The sequence below is a fragment of the Ambystoma mexicanum genome, chromosome 1q (assembly GCF_040938575.1).
Source record: "Ambystoma mexicanum isolate Mex_15411 chromosome 1q, UKY_AmexF1_1, whole genome shotgun sequence".
Classification (NCBI taxonomy): Eukaryota; Metazoa; Chordata; class Amphibia; order Caudata; family Ambystomatidae; genus Ambystoma; species Ambystoma mexicanum.
In genome coordinates this window covers 178,190,340-178,207,022 of record NC_090922.1, presented here as the reverse complement: position 1 = coordinate 178,207,022, position 16,683 = coordinate 178,190,340, and the positions used below count along the sequence as shown (strand labels likewise).

The following is a 16,683-nucleotide window of genomic DNA, read 5'->3' as shown; positions in this document are numbered from 1 at the left end:
CTAAAAAGCTTCTTTATTTTTGGATTGACCCCTCTAAACAATGCAGGTGTAGATAAAGAGGGGACGAGGCGTCTCTTGACTGAGGCAAGAAGGGGTATGGCTTGGCTAGCAGGCGGCTTTTCCTCATTTATTTTCTCAACAAGATCTACTTGTGGTGTAGTTTCCCCTGTGTCAATTTCAAAATGTGCTGCCGCCTTGCGTAGCATTGCATTGAAGGTAGGTTGATCATCCACAGGTGAAGGGTCCCTGACCGGTGTGGTCTGAGGAAAGGGCAGATCTAACATCAGGGTCTGTAGATGCCCCTGGTGACTGCCAGGGCTGTGGTTCACATTTTGACTTCCTCGAAGTCCCCTACAGGGTCTTGTAGATCCTCAGTATTTAGGAATTCTTCATCTTCCGGAAAATGTGGATCCTTTTCAGTGAGGTCACATGTATCAATTTCTTCCTCAAGCGGGTCGAAACGTCTTGGACATTTGGCCCTAGGGTCTTCAGGGAGCACCTCCCTTGGCCTCTTTGGTGTAATGTGTTCAGAGGTGGACACAAACCTAACTAGTCTGTCCATACAGGATTCAAAACCCTGAATGGTCTAGTGGCGGAAATGGCTACTCCTCTGCCTCTAGGCGTCGAGATCTATCCCATAGCATGGATATACCCCCTTCGCCCTCCGAGAACCCTTCTCGTGGGGCCGGCACTGGGGACGCATCTCTGGGTTTTCCCCTTAGACGTGGGGGGAGGTTCCGGCGTACCCTCCTTAGATTGACGTCTCTCTGACCTTGTGAGCAGGCTTCGGTGACTCTTTCACCCCCCGTCTGAGTGTCCTTGGAGACTATTCTAGCCAAGCTTTCCATGACTAGTTTGTCCGTCGAGGGCTGGTCGTGAATAGTTTGAGGCGGAGCCGGAACCTTCCCCGTCGACGGATGCCCTCTTACGAGGGCGTTTCGACGGACGTTTTGGCGGTAGCGTCCTTAGAAGGAGGCCCAGTCGCTAGGCGCGTATGCAGATTCGGGGAGGGCTGGCGACCCTTAAGGTTGGCGGGGGCTGCCGGTTCCTTCGGCGTCTCCGTTAGCACTGAGGCCTTCTTCGATTTCGAAGAATGGCTGTGGGTTGTGTGCGTCAGTGTCGCCGGGGTGTACATCCCCATAAGCAGGGCCGTAGCCGAGCTTTTCGGGGCCGGGGACAGACGCGGTGGAGCGGGAGCGCTCCAGAGAGGTCGACAACCTCCGTTACTGAGGTAGTGTTATCACTATTCCCCTCGTCGCACTCTCTGGCGGCGGCCGCTGGTGAGGAATTAGCCCTCGACATGCCGTAGGCTGCCCACCTTTTGACTCTACGTTCCTTCAAGGTTTTTGGGCAAAGGAGTTTACAGGCCGCACAGCTGGCCTCGTTGCGGTCGAGGGGTAAGCAGCGTTAACACCGCTTATGCTTGTCCATCCACGGAAATTTGCCGTTACGAGGGCAAAATCTAAATGGAGTCCTCTCCATAGCTGAGGATGTAATAAGTGATAACGACCCCGACGGAAAGGGGGGAGAAAGGGAAAGGCATTCTAGAACAGAAATGTCCACAACAACCCCCACTCTCCCTACTGTGTAGGCCGGCGAGGCCGGGCCACGTGTTCCGCAGCGCCGAAAGTATCGCCTCCGTAGAAACCTCCGCCGAAGAACTTGACTTGGTGGGGAAGTTGAATTGCCATCAAAAGAGGGCTGGAGGCGGTTGATTTAAACAATAATTGACAAAATCAACCAAGGGTCAAATAAATGTTAAATGGCAATGTCTTTTACGAGCTCCGCATAAGGCGACCAGTATTCTGGGCGTGAAAAAAACAATCCGAGGGACCTGGACACGTGAGGGATTTTGGGTACACTACACGTCACTATAGGGATAGTATTTCAGACACGCCTATGTCGACGTCCCCTTTTCAACTTCGAAAAACAAGATGCAATACTCTGCAGTGACCACTGGATGTCGGACTATGCACAGGATGCGATTCTAAGCAGATTAACAAACATCAGAAATATATATTCTTTTTGATACAAAGCTTTGGTCAGTGTTTCCTTGTCCCATAGTACAGTGGTCCTATTGTGTAAACCCTGAATACTGCTCATCTCCTCTTGAGATAAGTCTGACTGCTCAGCCACAGCTAGCAACTAAATCTGTGTGGTACAGACCGATACCAAAGGGGATTTATTGCATATACCTGTAGTCCTAATCTTCTGTAGTGCCCCCTAGGGGAACTGCATAGGATTCTGCCTAACAGCCATTCCATCCATACATTTCAGGAGGGATGGTAGGGTACGCTGCCAGCTTAGAGGTGGCCATAGCCGCCTGAACCACCAAACTCTCCAGAGTGGTGTGTGTGGACAGGTAGCCGGGGTCTCTACTGGATGGGCGGTATTTCTTCGTTAACTTGTTCAGCGCTGGAATACTCCACGGGGCGTTCCAAGTAGCTGCCACCCTCTTTTGTAATTTCACAAGAAATAGCAACACCGGGTCAGTGGACGGACCTTGATCCAAAATATCTAAGATCATCTTGATAAAACTGCACTGGAGGCCTGGACCATCCCAGGTACTCCATAACTCCCAACATTAACCTCCGATAAAAGGATTCAGCATGATGCCCCAGATCCAGTTTGCCGAACAACATCTCAGGGGAAGTATCAAGACAACTGGCATCATGCAAAGACCGACACAGATCGTGCATCCGACTCTTCAGAAATGAGACAGTCCGGAGCATTTGGAGTGCCATACGGAAGACCAAAAGGCCCAACATCCTTATCGAACCTTAAGGAATTCCTTCCTTGGGAGAGGAGTACACCTCTCGTCAGGGATAGGCTTCACAGATTTAGAAGTAGCCTTCCTCGGAGGGTCAACAGTCATAGGGACCTCCACCGGTAAATTTGGGCCCAGATGCCATTGATGGCTCAGATAGCGTCGGCAAAGGCGCTGATGGATTGGAGGACCAGACCGGGGGTAGAGACCAGACAGGCACACGCGACTGGCATGGCACCGATGGCGTTGATGCTTTCAAGGGCTTTGCCGATTTTGCAGGCTTCAACGGTTTAGCCGGAGACGAAGACTGACCTGATCTGGCGTGTCTCTGATCAACCGATGCCTTGTCTGAATGGGGCCTCGAAGGATCCCGATGTTTATCAGACCGTCCACCTGGGCCCAAAGGCACGTGAGTATCTGACGGAGACTGTTCCTTGCCGGCTTCGTGAGAAGGCGCAGACGGAACAGTGCCCTGGGACTGAAAAATCTGCAACACCGGCTCCCGCAAAGCATCACACTTTCCCAGGGTCGAGGATTTGGTGGGGCAGGCCACCTTTTTCGGGGAGGCGCCATCCAAAGAGTATGAGGTAGGCAAACGATGACGCTGCTTCCTGGACCGCCTCAACGAAGGGGACGAGTGGCGCAAACCACTGCAGGACCGGCACTGCTTGGACTTCTTCCGACTAGGAGAGTCTCCTCTCGACTCGTCAGTCGAAAGACCAGCCAACTTAGATTTACGTGCTAGGACACCCTGCCTACCTTCAATTTCCCCTTTTGTTCCCGCAAGACCTTGGCAGTCAACGACTGGCACTTCGAGCAGTCATCCGTAGCATGGTCCTCGCTGAGGCACCACAAACCAATTTGATGAGGGTCTGTGATGGACATGTTGGAGCCGCAGTCCCGACATTTCTTGAAGCCAGACTGTGGGGGTCGTCGGGGTAGAAGACAAAGACATAATATTAGAGTAACAGTAATCACAAGGCGCGCTGAGTTTTACGAAGCAATACGTTTGCGGTAAAAACAGAACTGAGGCTACGGGGGCCGTGCGTGCTACTTATAACATCCAATGTCACCTTTGAGGGACATCAACCAGATGCCACCAACGCAGGGCGCCCTCCGCAAAAAAAAAAAAAAAAAAACGAAACAGCATAGCTGTTGCATTACATGTCAGATTAGGAATACGTTGGAGGACACAATCCATTCGAAATAAGGGTTTTAAGGGAATTACTGGACCAGATAAAAATGAGGATATTGAGTGAGTGTAGGACGGGAAAACGTTTTTATATAAATGTTCATAAGTAATAAGATGATAACCAGGAGCTACAATGTACTCTTGCATAGGCTAGCAGTATGTTAAGTAGTATGTCCTAAACGGAAACCCGCCCATGAACGAAGGAAGACTGCAGCATCCATTGTACGGGAAGGGGACAGTTTTGGATGAGCCATGCCAGTATACAGTGACCAAGTTAATATATAAGGCTCCTGCCTGCCTCCTGTTTTCAGGACCTTGGAACATTTAGGGACAGCATGCTGTTCAGGGAGCTCTTTGCCCCCACCCCCCATCCTCATTTTCTGTAAAGAATAAACTTGTTATCCTTGCAAGATAAGACTCTTGGCTTTAATTCCCAAGAGGGGTGAACTTTAACCTGGTGCGAGTGTGATTCTGGGTACTGTATAATTAAGGGGTACCTCTTAAAGTTGGGCTACCTTTCACCCTCTACAGCAGACCTGCCAAGTCCCCTGGAGAATCTGAGTACGGGGGGGGGGGGGGGGAGGAGGGAGGGGATAGAGATACTTACCTGAACCCCAAACTCCCTCTTAAGTGTTTTGATCAGGAACAAATTACTTCCCTGTAACTGTTCTCCAGCTTGGCCTGGCATGTATTCACATGCTCCTGAATATTCCCAGTCAGGCCAGGAATCCTCAGTAAAAGAAAAAACAGTTTCAATTTTGTTTACAAACTGTCTTTCTCCTATAAACCAATCACTGAGTGCTGGGTCATACTGCCCCCAACCAATGACTGCCCTCTCCCTATGACCCTCCTCTGGCAGCCATCTTCAGATTTTGTAGCACTTAAAGTGGTAGTATGACCAAGAATAGCTGCAAAAGGGGTAGGAGGGACGGTTTGCATGTGAATCCATGCCAGACCCATGCTGGAGAACAACAGTTACAGGTAAGTAACTTGGTCCTTCTCCAGCATGGGGCTGGCATGGATTCACATGCTCATAAATAAATAATACATAGCAGTACATACATACACAACCAAGGGAGGCGTCAAGACTCAACATAAGCAATTACTCTTACCTCCTCACCAGGCTCACCTTCAAGCTAACCGGATGTGTAGCACTGCTTGGCCGACTCTGGACTCCTCTCTGGAATCCCTGTTGACGCACTAGAATTTCGTGAAGGAGTGCGTAGACCCCCACGTAGCAGCCCTGCATATGTCCAGCAGGGGCACACCAGACAGGAACGCCATCGTAGCAGCGATAGCTCTGGTAGAATGGGCTCTCGGAAGGTCAGGCAGCAGTCGGTTTGACAACCGGTAACAATGGGTGATGCAGCCGGAGAGCCATCTGGAAATGGAAGCCTTGGAAAGGGCCTTCCCATGGATTACAGGACCAAAGTTCTAAAACAGCTGAGAAGTTTTCCGGCCCACAAAACTTCAGCGCTCGAGCCACATCCAGCGAGTGCAAAGTCCTTTCAGCCGGCGACAAAGGCATTGGAAAAGACACAGGTAACACCAAGAGCTCGCAGAGAGGAAATTACGACGGAACCTTGGGCATGAAGGAGGAGTGCATAAGTAAAGTAAGGGCCGCTTGCAGGACAGGGCGTGGATCTCACCTACTCTTCTGGCAGAGGTGATGGCCACGAGGAAAGCAGTCTTTCAAAACAGAAACTTCAGTGGAGCTTGATGCATAGGCTCAAATGAGGGCCCCATGTTAGGGAGAAGTCTCAAATGTGCCATTTCCCCTTCACCTTAGAGAACCCCCAGCAACTTTGCTGGATTTTGAGGACTTCACTTTACCTGGAAAGAGTGAGCCTTTTTTCCCCCACTCTCATGTATTTTGATGTTTTACGCTTGTGTTCTTTGATTGTGGAGTTTTAAGATAACTCCAGAGGCATCTTTTCATGTGTGTTACACAGCACCCTCAGTGCATTGACACAGGGATGTCTTAGACTTTCCAAAGATTTAAATACCTTCGCTGGGATAAACTACTGTTTCCCAGAGAATGTAAGGTTAAATTGACTGTCTTTTTAAATTCCTAGACCCAGCCCACACTATCTTCCTGTAGAGTGCTGGAGGGGTTACCTAGTATCCCCCCATGTCTAGAATCTCATGTAGCAGTGAAATGCTACCCTTTTCTATCGAAATGGCTGGTGGCAGTGGTTTTACAATGAACTAGCACGATTTTTCCTGACCGCGAACACCGGTAGCTAAAAATCGCGGGAGCCATGTTTTTCAAGATGGCACCTTAAGCCCCTTTGTTTAAACGGGTCCCGGTCTTTTTTCGCCATTTCTTTTTGGAAAGGTCCTAATATTTGTCTCTGCGGGCAAAACCAGGGTTGGTCCTTTTGTTTCTATGCCTTTGGCAGGCTTCAGGACTGAAGACAGCCTCTGGTGCCAGAGTGTCTGGGGTTGGCAGTAAGTGAGGGAGGTGCCCAAAACTCCCTGTGCTTAGTCTCCTAGGAGACCCAAATGCACTCTGGCATGATTGGCTGGCTGACTGTCCGGCAAGGACAGCCACCTTGCTGGGTGAGTGGCAGCTAGGCTGGAATGAAAGGGAGAAAACTGTTTAAAAGAAGTTTCTTGGACTGGAAAGCAGAGTCCCCCACTGGAATGAAAGAACCAAAGGCGAGCTGGAAGAGATAGCTGCTGCAACTCCTGGACCGTTGGTTTGCCTGGTGAAGCCCTGCTGCAGGTCTGAATTGCCATGTTCATCTCGACAGAGAAGCCCCTTCAAGGACAACATCTTCCTTTGAGTTGGTGTGACCAATCAAATCGTAAGCCACCTGGACACCATTCTCGGAGCTGGTTAGGATTAACCAGGGGGAAGGACACCAGCTTGCGTGCTTGAATTACAGCTACTGGAACTGAAGTGACTCCATTTTGTCAGCGTTTTTCGACGATCATGTGCAATGCAAGAATCCCCGATGTCTTCCCTCTTGTCCCCACTACGGAGGCTCAGGAACAAGAAGATCTGCAGGAACTGCCACAAACCAACGTCTTCTGCTGCATCTTCATATTAAGGTACTGTGCCAACCCGATTTAACTTACCTCTCGTGGTGAAAGTTCATGGAACTTTCCCAACCTGCAGGCCTAATCAGCTTGTGATCCAACATACGATTCTTTTTCGTACAAACTACTTCTGAGAACTTTGGCAAAGACTTCACTGTTTACTTCAAGAACTGCTCTTTCTTATGCAAGACCCAGTGCTATAAATCCTGCGCCTCGTTGGAAAGAGCTGGGGACCTGGCGCCCCCTTTTTTCCAGATGTAAAACACTGATGGTATGGTCCGTGACGACACTCACCACCTTGAGGGACTGAAGGAACGACTTCAGGGCCCAAAACACTGCTCCTAGTTACAGTACGTTGATATGCGGCGTCTTCTCCCCTGGAAGCCAGGAATTCCTGAAGGGGTTGCATCCGCAACCTGCAGAGCCGGATAAGGAAGATTCACGACATCCTGCCGAGCAGCGACGTGATGGTCCTCACTGTGGCGATCTTCAGTGCTAACAGCCTTTGCAACTTGCCCAAAATGGTCACTATTCTCTCCTACGGTGGGGGTGGGATATCACTGGGCAGGAGCACCGTGTTGAGCCTGGACCCGAACAGTGCATCCTCCGATGGAATCAAGCAGGACTTTGGATAGTTCACCGAGAACCCCAGATCTGTCAGCAGCCGGACGGTCCTTTCCGTGTGATCGACGGTGATGTTCCTTGACTTAGCCCGGATGAGTCAGTCGTCGAGGTCTGGGTACACATGCATTCCCTGCAGGTGCAGATGGGCCGCCACCACGGCCAGGCACTTCGTAAAGACCGAGCGCCGACTTCAGTCCGAAGGGAAGGGCCTTGAACTGGATGTCCCTCCCCTGGACAACAAAGCGCAGGAACCTGCAATGGTTTTCGTGAATGGGGACGTGGGAGTACACATCCTCGATCCAGCAATGATAGAAAGTCCTCCTCCTCCAGTTAGCCAAGCACGTGTTACAATGTGACCATCCTGAATTTCTGGGACTTGATGTACTTGTGGAGTCGTCCTAGATTGAGAATGGGCATCCAGCCCCCAGTCTTCTTTCTTTTTGGTGGTACGACGACAAACTTCCACCTAAACCCTTAAATCTGCACAATTTACCTCCTGAGGGAACGAAAGGACGGTGCTGTTGCAGCATGCCCCGTTAAAAGATTGTCTGTCGAACGGCAGAAATCCCCTTGGTCTACTTTCTCATTTAAAATTTTAGGTTACCCTTCTACAATTAATGCCTGGTGGCAGTGGTTTACTTTTTCCTACCATTGTGTGTTTCTACTGCAGTCTGTATCCTCTCCTCAGCTGCAGTATTGCACCCATGGGTGCCCATTTTGTCAAAATGGACCCAGTCTTTTTTCGCCATTTCTTGTTGGAAAGGTCCTTCAGATTTACTCTGTGCGCCAAACCAGATTCGGTCCCTTTGTTCGTTTTATCTTTGGCAGGGTTCACTGCTGAACCCAGCATCTGGCTCCAGTGTGTCTGGCAGGGCAGGAAGTGAGGGAGGTTCCCAAAACTCCCTGTGCTTAGTCTCCTTGGTTACTAGAACACACCCAAAAGGTGATTGGCTGGCTGTCCTTGAAGGACAGCCACCCTGATGTGCGAGTGATAGCTAGGCTGCGAATGAATGGGAGAAACTTGAATAAAAGGCGAGGTCTTTTGCAAGGAAGGCAGAGTCGACCACTGGACGAAGGAACCGAACAAGAACTTGGAAAAGCATCTTGCTGTAACTGCCTGGACTGTTGGTTTGCCCGGTGAAGCCGTGCTGTATTGCTGAAGCTCCGAATTCTGATCGACTAGAGAAGCCCTGCAAGCGGAGACTTCTCCCTGTGGGCTGCTGGGACCAATCAGCCTCAACACAAACTTGTCTGGAAACCTTCTCCCTGCTGCCTGTACTTCTTTGCGGATGCTGGAACGAGTGCCAGGGGATGGAACCTCCAGAAACGAGCGCATCATTTTTAAGTTGGACCCGAGCTCCAGTAAGATCCTAAGACGCTAAGGAAGCCCACAAGGTGTCCAAGAACCGCGGTGGTGCCATCTGCGAGTAGCCGAAGTGCTGCTGATCTGAAGTGTGCCCATTGCATTGCTGCCGCCGACCTTCGAATCGTAGTGCAGGAGTCCCCAAACGTTCTCCCTCATGTACCCACGCCTGAGGCCCAGGAACAACTGGAACCTTTTCTTCAGATTAAAGGTACTGTGAACTAAGGGGTACTTATCTCTTGTTGTGCAGCTTGCTTGCTCTTAGTTGAGACTTGCATTTGTTGCCTTTTACAGAGTTGCTTGCAGCTTTGCCCTTCACAAGCCTCCCAGCTTGTGAAGCAACAGCAATATCTTTTTCAACAAAATCTCTTTAACATTGTGCAAGACTTTTGTGCTAATCTTCAAGAAGCGCTTCTGCTCCCCTAGACTTTGCTCAATGGACATTTGCTGTCAAGGCTCCACGAAGACTCTTCTTACCCTCTGACTTTGTGACGATCTGTCCCTCCAAAAACTCATACATTCTTTACTTGTATAGCTGGCAAAAGGTTACTACATACAATCTTACCCAACACCAGGGCCGATGCAGGGTTTTTCAGCAGTCCCAGACCCTCATCCCAGACGTCATCCAGGAGGGGCACTGGCAGGATGGTCTTCCTTTTCACCTCCTGGTGCCGATACAGCAAGCCCTCCATCACCTCTGGCGTGAGCTGGAAGAATTGTGATTCACTGGCGGACAACAGAATCAGAGGATCCCACTTTGTCCGGGGGCAAAACCCTTCGGGTGGAGAAATGTCGTTGTGTCCATCCCCTGGGGAAGGGATGTAAGGGGGGGGGGGGGCAAGTATGGTGGCTAGTGAAGAGGCGAAGGGTGCTGCTTCTTTGGTGGTGGTGGCCCCGGTGTCAACAGGGCTGCTGTCGTCGGCATCCTCTTCTGTATCTCCGACACCAGCGTGTCGGAGAGTCGGTCTCGGGCTTAGGGCCGGCATATTTTTATCTGGGGTCTTTTACACTTGTTTGGCCGAAGCCTCCCGCCTGGGAGGAAGGGCCACGCTGGTCACTGTCTGGGCACACTGGACTGGGTCAGCCCCTTTTGCCTTTGAAAGGGAGGCCGCTACCCACTCGATGGTTGAGGACGATTTAGCCTGGATCACCTGGGGGGCTTCACGGGCAGGTCAGACACTTTGTCCTGCTGCTTGGCCTTCTACGGTTTCTCCCACAGCTTCCCAGGGGTAGCGGACTTCCTCTTCGACGAAGAACTGGAGCGATGGCTGGTGATTGATGCTGGAGAGTGCGCTTGCGCGGCGACCCCAACAGAAACGGACTTGCAGTGTTTAGCCTCGTCTTGGACCCCCCCCCACTGGTGGAGCACCCTCAAAGGACTTAGAAGCCCACTCTGACTGGCTGGATCCGGGTGAAGCATGCCCCTGTGAACCACACGCGGTACATGCCTTAGTCTTGAGCCACGCCGCCGGCCTGATGTGCCGATCCTTAATAGTGCGCTTGTTAAAGCAACGACAGATCTCGCAATCCTCCTCCTTGTGTGTTGGGTGAAGACAAAGGTACTGGGAATACTTGTCCTCCACGAATACATTCCTCAAACCCGCAGCTGATGCAGATTCTCAAGAGGGACGGATCCCCTCCCCCCCACTCCCGTCCTCCTCCGACATGTCCGGCGTGTGGTGTAGGCCTTCTGGAAAACTTCATAGAAGAAACACTGGACGATTCCGCTTTTGAGGGGCGAAGAAAGATGCCAAAAAACCAGTCCCGGTTAGTCAGATGAAGAAACGATAGCGCACACACACACAGGCTCGAACAAAAATAGGATTTTACTAGCAACAAAAGTGGAAAAACGCCTCAAGAGCAAAACAAGGACTCCCAACACTTAGACATGCGGTAAACAACTGAAGATGGCTGCCAGAGGGGTTAGCCATTGGCTGGGAGCAGTATGACCCAGAGCTCAGTTATTGGTTTTTAGGAGAAAGACAGTTTGTAAGTGAAAGTGAAACTGATTTTTCTTTTACAGAGGGTTCCCGGCCTGACGGGGAATATTAGTGAGCAGGCAAATCCATGCCAGACCCCATGCTGGAGAAATGTAATCTTGAGACTTTTTCACAGAACTTTCTTATGCTTGAGGAAGGGGAGCTGAAAGCAGGCTGTGAGCTGCAAGAGGTTCAGAACTTGAATCAAACAACATATCTTTTGACTTTGACATCCCTAAACATTGTTTAGCTTTAGTTGTGAGGGCAAGAATAGGTTTTAGACACAAATAGACTTAAGTTGAACTCCGACTCAAAATTTCCCTTGTTTTTTTCAGTTAGGGGAAATCCCACATCAGTATAGGGCAAGTTAGGCCTTCAACCATCCTGACATTTAGGTTAATAACTTTTGTTTGTACTTTAAGTATGTTGTCCGTCTTCTTTCATGATGTCCTCAAACTCTCCAACACTAAACACTTAAATAAAATGAAGCAGTGTAATTCTTGTGCCAAGATACTGAAGTTTTCATCCTGGGTTACCTGCGTTTGTAGCGGCGATGTGGTGATCTTGACGTGGATCGTGATCTGGACCTGGACCCAGTGCTGGAGGAAGAGCTAGATTCCTTCATGAAGACGTTTCGGTTGCCAAATTTGGTAGGGAAGCTTGTGCCACGTCCACGTAGGACACCACCTCCACCACTTGAAGTGATGTTCCTCTGAGACTGTGTAACTGTGATTGTACCTCGAGGGGACAAGTTCGTACCCCTCTGGTTCTGCATGGAAGATGCCTCCCACCTTTTCTTTTTAGGGCTTTCCTTCATCTCTTCTTTCGCAGACCTAAGAGAAATACAGCATCGTATATTTTTTCAGTGAAAGTGATCTAGTAACTGAATTAAGAACAGAATAGAAAACTCAGATCAACAGTAGTCATTTTCTAAACTGTCAAGCCCTAGGTTTATGCAATGGCTTTCCTTTCATAATCCTAGTATAAAAGGCTATTGCATACTCTTTCCTGGGCTCACCCAGTGAATGCCCTAGCCCACTGAGCAAGGCAAGCTCATTAGGTGATCTACGTAGTATAGTGCGCAACTCCTAATTTGCATAAGAGATCTGCACAAACATATATACAAATATACAAATATACAATATCTCTTTAAACAGGTTACTTATTTGGTTATTACAAATTCTCAAGTCTGCAAAGGAAGTATTCGAGAGTTATGAATGTGGTTTACTCTAGTGCGGGATCCACCAAATAATTAAATTGAAAAAAGTAATAAGACTGGTATCAAATGGAGCTACAGGGTACTGTTAGGCAGAATCCTGTGCAGTGCCCTTAGGGACCACTACACACAATTAAAACTAGAAGTGGTAATACAAGTTCACCTTTGGTACAAGCCTTTACTACACTGTTAAAGAGGTAGCAATAGCGGAGCAGCCAGACTTATCTCAAGAGCAAATGAGCAGAAGTAGAGATTACACAAAGGACTACAATAACTGTGACCCAAGCAAACACTGACTCAAGGTTTTTGGTTAAAAAGAATGAGAATGCATTACTTACCGTAAAGGCATTTCTGATGATTGTATCTGCTTAGATTCACATGCTGTGCATAGGTCCGACATCCAGTGGTCACTGCGGAGTATTCCATTTTGTTTTTCGTAGTCGAAAAGGGGACGTCGACAAGGCGTGTCTGAAACACTATCCCTATAGTGACGTGCGTTGTACCCACAATCCCTCACGCTTCGAGGTCCCTCTGTTTGTATTTTTCTGCCCTGAGGGCGCCTTCTAGACGTGAGTGAGTACAGAAAAGAGAGAGATATATAAAAGGAAGTCTATGTTCCTTCCATCCGAGCGGGGAGGAAGGGAGGCGCATGTGAATCTAAGCAGATACAATCATCAGAAATGCCTTTACGGTAAGTAATGCATTCTCTTCTGATGTTTGTTAATCTGCTTAGAATCACATGCTGTGCATAGACTAGCGAGCAGTACCCGGAGTTGGCGGTGGGTTATGAGAAGGAACAGTAGAGAAAAGGTGTCGTAATACTGCCTGTCCCACCTGGGAGTCAGATCTAGAGTGTGTATCTAGACAGTAGTGTTTTGTAAAGGTGTGCACAGAACTCCAGGTAGCTGCTTTGCAGATGGACTCAAGGGGAACATTTGCAATGAATGCTATGGATGCCCCCGTGCCTCGAGTAGAGTGTGCTCTTGGCCTAAAGGGCAGTTCTCTCTTAGCAAGAGTATAGCAGAGAGTGATGCATTGAACAATCCATCTAGAAATAGTGGATTTTGAAACTGCATTTCCTTCTCTTCCTGCTGCCACCGAGACGAAGAACTGATTAGTCTTCCTCAGTGGTCTGGTTCTTTCCATGTAGAACATGACCGCTCTGCGTACATCTAGTGTGTGCAGAGTCCTTTCTCCCAAATTGGAAGGATTTTGAAAGAACGTTGGTAGTTCTATAGATTGGTTTACGTGGAATTTAGAAATAAATTTCGGAGCAAACCTAGGGTGAGTGCGTAGAACCACTTTATCTTTGTGAACTGTAACGAAGGGGTCTAGAATAGAAAGAGCCTGAAGTTCACTTACTCTCCTGATGGAGGTGATAGCTATTAAAAAAGCAGTCTTAAGCGTGAGGTGTTTAAGAGATGCTTTGTGCATGGGTTCGAATGGAGAGCCCATGAGTCTGGTAAGTACCACATTAAGGTCCCATCCGGGAGCTGGGTCAGCTATCGGGGGGTGTATTCTCTTTACTCCCTCCATGAAGGCCTTTATAACAGGGATCCTCCACCACGACACTTTGAGTTGGGAAGTGGTGTATGCAGAAAGTGCAGCTAGGTGGACTTTAATGGAGTTAAACACTAGACCTGAATCCAATAGGTGGGTCAGGTATAGGACCACATGTGTGGGAGAGCAGTCAATAGGGTTGATGCTTTTACTCCTGCACCAGATGACAAATCTTTTCCACTTGCTAGAATAGCAGTGGCGAGTGTTCGGTTTCCGGGCTTCCCTGAGGATGTCCATGCATCTTTGCGGGAGTTGTAGATGTCCGAACTCTATGATCTCAGGAGCCAAGCTGCTAAGTTCATGTTCTGGGGGCATGGATGCAGAGTCCTGCCTTTGTCCTGAGACAGCATGTTGTACGGGCAGGGGAGTTTTACTGGTGGGGATAGACACATCTCCATCAAGTGAGCGAACCATGGTTGTCGTGCCCACATTGGGGCCACTAGTATCATGGTCACTTGTTCCTGGTGCATCTTGTGCACCACTTTGTTGAGAAGGGGAGTCGGGGGAAAAGCGTAAACACATTTCCCTGACCATTGCATCGACAGACCGTTCCCCTTGGATTGGTTCTGGGGGTACCTGGAGGCGTAACTTAGGCATTGTGAGTTTTCCAGGGTTGCGAACAGGTCTATTTCTGGGAATCCCCATTGTGTGAAGACGTCGAAGACGATGTCTTCGTGCAGGCGCCATTCGTACTCTTTGGGCAGGGGGAAATCTCTGCTGAGACTGTCTGCTAGCAGATTGAGTTCCCCGGGTACATGTAGTGATAGTAGGAACATGTCCTGTTTGAGAGCCCACTTCCATATATTCTGGGCCAGCTTGGACAGGCCTGGAGAGTGGGTGCCCCCTTGCTTGTTGATGTAGTACATGGCTGTGGTGCTGTCTGTAAGGACCATTACTGTTTTGCCTTGTAGGTGTTCCTGGAAGGCTCTTAGCGCCTTGAACACAGCTAGTAGCTCCAGTAGATTTATGTGTTTGGATGCTACGTTCGGAGTCCACACTCCGTGAGCAGTCTGATGGGATAGGTGCGCCCCCCATCCTGTGAGGGATGCGTCTGTGGTTAGAGTGGCTTCCGCCGCGGGTGTGGCAAAGGGTTTCCCTTTTTCCATGTTTTCCTTTGTCCACCACCGTAGCGAGAGAACTAAGGCCTGCGAGACCACAACTAGATCCTCCCATAGTCCGCTGGCCTGACACCACTGGCTGTTGAGCCACTCTTGCATTGGGCGCATGCGCAGGCGCGCGTGAGGTACCAAATAAATACACGACGCCATCATTCCTAGCAAGCGCATTGCTTTGCGTACCGTCACCTCTCGACCGGTTACATATTGAGGGATCTGAAACAGCATGTTTTGGACCCCCTCTCTGGAGGGGAAGACGAGGCCGTCCTTTGTTTGAATTAGAGCCCCTAGGAATTGCTTGATTTGACTGGGGTCTAAACTGGACTTCTTTTCGTTGATGGAGAAGCCCAACTGAAACAAAAGGTCTACTGTCTTTTGGGTATTGGAGAAGCATGTTTCGTAAGAATCCCCTGTTATGAGCCAGTCGTCGAGGTAAGGGTAAACTGGGATGGACAACCTGCGCAGGTGGGCCGCTGCCACTGCCAGCACCTTCGTGAATACCCTTGGTGCTGATGCTATGCCGAAGGGTAGCACTTTGAACTGGTAGTGTTTGCCCTCTATCATGAACCTGAGGTATTTTCTGTGCGCTGGCAACATTGAAATATGAAAGTATGCATCTTTCATGTCCAATGTTGTCGTGTAATCTCCCTGAGAAAGCAGTGGGATTACTTCCTGTAAGGTTACCATACGAAACTTTTGGGGTTTGATAAACTTGTTCGCTGGGCGCAGATCTAATACAGGGCGCATGGTTAGATCCTTTTTGGGTACAAGGAAGTACACTGAATAAATACCTTCTGTTACCTGAGATAGAGGCACGACCTCTATGGCTCCTTTTTCCAGCAGTTGTAGTACTTCTTGGAGAAGGATGGCAAGATGTTCCGGTGTCATGCGACGTCCCCTCGGGGGTCTGTAGGATGGGGAACTGTTGAATTCGATACAGTATCCGTGGGCTACGGTGGAAAGTACCCAACGGTCTGAAGTTATCTCCTCCCATGCAGGAAGAAAGGATGTTATCCGGCCCCCGACCGGTGTTGCATGGGAGGGGACGCGAATCTTCGCGTCACTTGGAGTTGTTGGGGGCTTGGGAGCCTCTGGGGGTGGATCCCCGACCCCTCCCTTTGCCCCGGCGTTGGCCTCTTTGGCTGTACTGCCCACTATTGGTTTGGTAATTGGTGGCAGGGTATTGCTGATGTTGATTTTGTTGTTGGTGTTGGCGTTGGCCACGAAAAAAGCGTTTGTTGCCATAGCCGCACCTGGTAGTGGGCTTAGAGATTTGGTCAAGAGTCTTGATAGTGTCGAACTCTTTTTTAGCCATCTCTAGGGCTTCATCTACCGCTTTTCCGAAGAGGTTAGCGTCCTCGACAGGTTTATTTATCAAAGACGCCTGTGTCTCTGGTTTAAAGCCTGAGTTGCGCAGCCATACATGGCGCTTTAGGAGTATTCCTTGTACCAAGGAACGTCCTGCTGTTTCTGCCGCGTCCAGAGAGATTTTAACAATGCTCTGGTTCACTTGGGTTCCTTCGCCAATAGTTGACAGTAGGCGCGTACGTAAAGGCTCCGGTGCTTCCTCTGCGTCTTTTCGCAGTTTGGCCCACTGCGCGTCTGCGTAGCTTGCAAGCAAGGAATTGTTGTTGGCAATTCTTGCTGAGAAGGCAGCCGAGGAAGTAACTCTTTTTGCAAGGGCATATAGCCTCTTGCCCTCCTTGTCAGGGGGTGCCTCACTGGTGGAAAGTGGTACCCCTGCCCTCTTTCTAGTATTAGATACCACTAGGGAATCCGGAATGGAATGTCCCCTAATGTAGAGGGGGTCTGAGGGTGAAGG

The 16,683-nt window shown here is 49.5% G+C and overlaps 1 protein-coding gene across 1 annotated transcript in view; it reads right to left on the bottom strand.

Moving 5' to 3' along the window:
• Nucleotides 1–16,683, bottom strand: part of LENG8 (leukocyte receptor cluster member 8) — a 381,640-nt gene that overhangs the window by 192,341 nt on the left and 172,616 nt on the right. The window contains exon 8 of the mRNA XM_069636827.1: nucleotides 11,507–11,803. Coding sequence (XP_069492928.1) covers nucleotides 11,507–11,803 — 297 coding nt within the window. The remainder of the gene's footprint in view (nucleotides 1–11,506; nucleotides 11,804–16,683) is intronic.